The sequence below is a fragment of the Nelumbo lutea genome, chromosome 1 (genome assembly GCF_056320005.1).
Source record: "Nelumbo lutea isolate HS-2025 chromosome 1, American lotus-T2T, whole genome shotgun sequence".
Taxonomy (NCBI): domain Eukaryota; kingdom Viridiplantae; phylum Streptophyta; class Magnoliopsida; order Proteales; family Nelumbonaceae; genus Nelumbo; species Nelumbo lutea.
The window spans coordinates 146,691,664-146,697,316 of NC_142684.1; the positions used below are offsets into that span (position 1 = coordinate 146,691,664).

At 37.8% G+C, this 5,653-nt stretch overlaps 1 protein-coding gene across 2 annotated transcripts; it reads left to right on the forward strand.

Moving 5' to 3' along the window:
- Positions 1-254: 254 nt before the first annotated feature.
- On the forward strand, positions 255-3,722 carry LOC148878198 (N6-mAMP deaminase-like). Of its 2 annotated transcripts, none has more exons than XM_088950869.1 (11): positions 255-533; positions 838-908; positions 1,020-1,111; positions 1,205-1,264; positions 1,385-1,609; positions 2,173-2,249; positions 2,348-2,417; positions 2,514-2,627; positions 2,928-2,994; positions 3,198-3,302; positions 3,400-3,722. In XM_088950869.1, the coding sequence occupies exons 1-11, from the start codon at positions 457-459 to the stop codon at positions 3,522-3,524; spliced, it is 1,083 nt and encodes a 360-aa protein (XP_088806995.1). In that variant the 5' UTR covers positions 255-456; the 3' UTR covers positions 3,525-3,722. The 2 variants fall into 2 exon arrangements, with proteins under 2 accessions (XP_088806995.1, XP_088806987.1); XM_088950861.1 differs by having other exon boundaries at positions 310-533; positions 1,202-1,264.
- Positions 3,723-5,653: the final 1,931 nt, after the last annotated feature.

Below are 5,653 nucleotides of genomic sequence, written 5' to 3' on the forward strand. Positions count from 1 at the left end.
TCCGTTTTACCACAGAACCATTATTTCTCCCAAAACCATTGATTTGGTCGACAAACCGTTGATCCAGGTGTTTAAACCATTCAACGGTTTGGCTGGTTTTTATTTTTTTTATTTTTTTATTTTTTTATTTTTTTGTCAAAATGGGCCATCTGTTTGCTTCGAACGATCGGACCATTTGACCCAGAAACCGGACCCTGACCGGTTCGTTGTCCGAATCGATTTTAAAAACCTTGGTAAGATGTGTATGTGAGGTCGGTGTGAGACACATTGTGTGAGAGCACATCCCAATTCGCTTTATCCAGTTTTGTAAACCCATGAAGCTTATGCAGGGACCTGGACGGCTGGACCTAGAGACCGAAGGCAGACTGTCTTGCGGTGACTGAATCTCATTTCGACTGTTTCGTGTTCTTTGTGTGTTGTGCGCTGGGAGAGATATAGAGAGAACTCAGAGAAGAGATGGAGTGGTGGGTGTCGCAGCCAAAGATCGAGCTTCATGCCCACCTGAATGGATCCATCAGAGATTCTACATTGCTGTAAGCTTTTTCAATCTCCTCTTTTTCTTTGTTTATTGACCATTATGTCATCGTTATCTCTGTCTGTGATTGTCGCTCCTTACTGAGCTTTGGTGGGAATCTCCGTTCTGGGTCGGTGGATTTACTTGCAAGGATTCTATTTCCTCTCGAACTTCATCCTTTTCTTTCTCGCGGGTGTTGACAGAATTTTAATTTTCTTTTTCATTTATAAAGATTTTAGTTGTAGTCCTTGAAAAGCTTCAGATTGTCATCTTAGCTCTGTAATGGTGGGTCATGATTGGTTTGAGATATAATTGCTATACAGTGAACTTGCTAGGGTTCTGGGTGAAAAGGGCGTCATAGATTTTGCCGGTGTGGAACATGTCATCAAGAAAAGTATGTTTTCCTTTTCTTCATAAAATGAAAAGATGATATAATCAATTCTCCCGTGAGTTCTCTTAGAGGCGAATCTTATATGGCTTCACCTCAATTAATATCTGCTTGCAGATGGTCGCTCTCTGCCAGAATGTTTCAAGTTGTTTGATTTAATCCATGTACTCACTACTGACCACGCCACTGTCACCAGAATCACTAAAGAAGTATGTTCCCATGACAGTTCTGGACCTCTGGCGTTCTCTTTCTTTCCATCCAAGTCTTACACAAATTTGTTCTCTGTTTGTTCCCTGAAGCAGGTTGTTGAAGATTTTGCTGCTGAGAACGTTGTGTATTTGGAGCTGAGAACAACACCTAAGGTGCTTAGAAAGTGATTTAACCTGTTGCTGTTGCTCCTATTTATTTCCTGTGGTGATTGCAAGCGTTAATTAATGATGGAATAAGATAGCATTTGGTCTTTTTTTTTTTAATTTAAACAGAAGAATGAATCTATAGGGATGAGCAAGCGCACTTACATGGATGCAGTAATAAAGGGCTTAAAGGCTGTCGATACAGTAGATGTTGCTTTCACCCCTTCTCAAACAAGCCCAGAAAATTCAGTAACACTTATTAGCGATGCATACAAAACAACCAAGAAAAAGATATATGTTCGACTTCTTCTCAGCATTGACCGGCGTGAAACCACTTCAGCTGCAATGGAGACTGTAAGTTATGTGGGAATTGTGAAGTTGTATATTGTGAAGCTGAAGTCAACGTTTACAATTTCAAGTGTGTGGAATAATTTGGCTCTTCAACAATGAAATATTTTGTAGGAAATTCCACATGAAATTTTGACATTGTTCAACTTTTCCTATTTGACAGAAGTATCAGGGAAAGTATAGTTTCTCGGTGGACTTCAGAAAATGTTAGTGCAGGCATGCTTAATGCTTAAAAAGCAAAAATACTACAAAGATAACCATATATAATGACTGACAAGTTTAAGGAACAAAAGTACTCAATAAGGGCTGCATAGGATACATTAACATTCAAAACTTATCAAGTCCTTGTTTTTTGTGATATTTCCTGAAATGTCAATATGTAAAATATTTTAACAAAAATATAGCAAACTTTTCATAAAAAATATGTAACTAGTGAGATTCCTTTGATAGATATTGCCGTCCCCCTTAAATGAGAAGTTTCATGAAAAAAAAATCAGCAAATTTCAGGCACTGCAAACATGGCTGATATTGTGTTTATAACACTGTTCTTTGCTTTCTTCTTGTGTCAGGTTCAACTGGCACTGGAAATGAGGGATCTTGGGGTGGTCGGTATTGACCTTTCTGGCAATCCTGTTGTGGGTGAATGGTATTTCTTTACAACCTTGAAAATTGGAGAGAAGTAGAATGGTTAATCTTTAATAAATTATTGAAAGATTATATATATTTTTTGGCATTCTATCTCAGGGAGACATACTTGCCTGCACTTAAATTCACAAAAGAACAAGGTCTTCATATTACTCTTCACTGTGGAGAGGTGTGTCAGGCTTCCAAGCATTCAGTTGCACTTTTATAATCTTCATATGACCAGACTTATACTAACTAGCTTATTGTTATATCTTAGTACATGTAGGTTCCCAATCGAAAGGAAATTCAAGCAATGCTGGATTTTCTTCCTCAGAGGATTGGCCACGCTTGTTGCCTTGAAGATGAGGAGTGGGAAAAATTAAAGTCATCTAAGATTCCGGTTTATTATTTATGCCCATTTCCCATTTTATATTTCTATTATAGTATAACTTGCCAGGGCAGGAAGATAGGAGAAGCTATTATTTCTATCCATCTCTTATACATGGGCACCTGTATTGTGTTTGTGTTTTTTGGCTGGTGGAGAGTTGTGGGTGTCTTGAACAATCAGCCTAGGCCAAAAATCTAATACTGCTAACCATGATAATTAGATAAAGCAAGGATGTCTCCTCCCTGTCTTCTTGTTCTGACACGTGGACAGTTTATCCATCTTCATGTTATATTATTTTTCACAATTATGCAGGTCGAAGTTTGTTTGACATCCAATATCATGACTCAAACCATCGCTTCTTTAGATGTTCACCATTTTGGTTAGCTCCTCTCTATCTGAATATTGAAAATTTTCAATTTTTAATGTCATACAAGGACAAAAAGCGAGAGGAAATCATTTTATTTCCAATTTTCCCCAACTTTGTAAAAAATTCTTTGGTGGTTGCACCATGTTCTTGCTTTACAATCTAGAAAACTAGAAATTCATATGACTTCTTTGTAACACAAGTGGTTGTCGGTGCAGTTGATCTCTACAGTGTCAAGCATCCATTAGTCTTGTGTACTGATGATGCAGGGATGTTCTCCACCAGTCTGTCCCATGAATACAGTGTAGCAGCATCTTCATTTGGTATGTATTATTTTCTAAATGCATTGGAACCTATATACACTGATTTATAACTGCTCATTGTTTCCTCTTTTCCTCTTCTTTTTTGTCAACTATCTAGGTCTTGGCAAGTTGGAAATGTTTCAGCTGGCAAGGGGTGCTATTGATTTTGTATTTGCAGATGACAGTGTGAAAAAGGATCTAAGAGAAATCTTTGATTCAGCCAAGAGGAAACTTGGGCTATGAATTTATATGCATTTTGAAGCAATAAGAAGTATAACAATTGGTACTTGGTAGATTAGCTAAGGACTTGAACAGTTTAGTTTTGTCAGAATGTTGGCAGATATCATTCATGATTGATTGGGTGTCATATACACATACTGGACAGAAATTACGCATTTGTTAGAAACAGTTTCACATGTAGGCTTTCTTGGTATTTGATCTTTTGATGGCCTTCTCTTTCGATTTTTAGGGCATTCATATTACTTAAACAGAAGAAGGTTTGAACACAAGAAAGTGTACCAAGATCGTATTCTACTAATATGAAGCATGTTTGATAACTGATCCATGTGCCCTTTGGGCTTTGGCGTGCCCCCCATTCATTGGACTATCACTAGGTTGGCAACCTGTATTTGTTGATGATGCCACATGGATGATCTTTTAAAATGATATTCAACAATATGATGAGATAGGGTTAGCTGAGTGCAATAGCTGTTCAGCAGGCTGTGGAACCAATAATAGCGCTGCACACCAGTAATAAAATACATGGGACCCACAAGCATTTAACCCTCACTGTGGGCCCATGTGTTTTAACACTGGCTTGGGGTGCTATCGATGGTTCCACAGCCTGCTACACAGCTAAAGCGTTCAGCTAATCAAAATTCCAATATGATCAAAATGAGAAAGTATTTGGTTTTAAAAACCGCTAGAGATTCATAAATTTATAGCAAAACAGTTGCTCTTTCCATATGCCACATGCCCAAAACTCCTGCTTTCTTATGATAGCTGTTGTGTCTAACTGTAGCAAAAAAATGGTCAAGCTTCATCTGCTGTGCTATTTGAAGTCCTCTGATTAGCATTTGTACTTTGGCCTTCCACAAAAACAAATAGCCATCAGTACTACAAGCATATAATCCTGTACTAGCTCGCATTGTTTTGTCATTGAAAGAGCCATTAAAATAGATTTTATAGTTATGTTGCTGGTGTTCAGAAGGGATCACAGATTAGTGGTACTGTGCTGGTCTCGGTATGCTTTCATTAGCATGCATATCAGTGCTAGAAGCTGTCCATAAGCTTGTTGTAGATTTGATTTTAGTTAAACCTGAATTGGATTGATCTCCATTTGGTGAAAATTTTTATTATTGCAAGCCTCCCAGGTGAGTCTGCATGAGATTATGAATTTCTGTAGAAAAGTCTTCCTCTATTTGATGTACAGGTTGTGAGTCGAATCAATCATTGATGACCTGTTGAAGAGAAAAGTTTTTGCATATATCTGCTATCTGGGTTGAAGCCCAGGTCCATGTGAAGCCATATTGCATGGGCAATATGGCAATGCTTGAGGATTCGCTTTTGGGTTCATCGTCATACTCACAAAAAAACACATTGAGCCTCTGGTATGAGTCGCCTCCTTTTGAGAGCTTGACCAACAGGTAGAGCATTCCATAATATCTTCCATAAGAAAAGCTGGTATTTTGGAGGAATTAAGTAACAGATGAGCTTCCGTAATGGGGAGACAGTTGATGTCGAGGCTTGCTGCTTTATAGCAGCCTTATATGCAGATTTAACAGAATGTTGACCAACATTGAATAATGGCCCATTTGTTTAAATTCCATGCATTTAAGTTATAGCGTTCTAATAGTTAAAAATTAATTTGATATATATATATGGTGAAGCATTGTCTTGTAGTTATTGCATGATCCCTAACCACATATGTATCTGATTATACATGCATTAGTGCATTACAATAATCAATGCGCCATGTCTGAACCCCTAGGCCCAGCATGGCCCACAGGTGGCCTAGCCTGGCCCGTTATACCTTGGGGGTAGTGACATATAAAACTTTCAAATTTTCAATTGCAACATTTGAATACTCTGAACTTTCAAAAATACACTTAGGTCCATCCTTTAGTATTCTTTCAGTTAGACATTATATGATGTCAAAACTACCCCATTCTGCGGAGAAAAATTATCACTAAAGTGTCATCGTTAGAAAATTTGAATATGTTACTTTTTGTCCATGTGAGAACTCATCGTAGGGTGGGGGGACATTTAGTTACTTGAAAATGACATCAGAAATACATGAAAAGGGTATTTTTGGTATTATATAATGTTTAACTGATGAAATACTACGGGATGGACCTAAGTGTCTATCTTTG

Excerpts from the sequence above, each read along its gene's own strand:
- LOC148878198 (XM_088950861.1), top strand. The coding sequence starts at position 457 with ATGGAGTGGTGGGTGTCGCAGCCAAAGATCGAGCTTCATGCCCACCTG. Across the intron at positions 909-1,019 it reads GGAACATGTCATCAAGAAAA|ATGGTCGCTCTCTGCCAGAA; the intron begins GTATGTTTTCCT and ends ATCTGCTTGCAG. Across the intron at positions 2,628-2,927 it reads TAAAGTCATCTAAGATTCCG|GTCGAAGTTTGTTTGACATC; the intron begins GTTTATTATTTA and ends ACAATTATGCAG.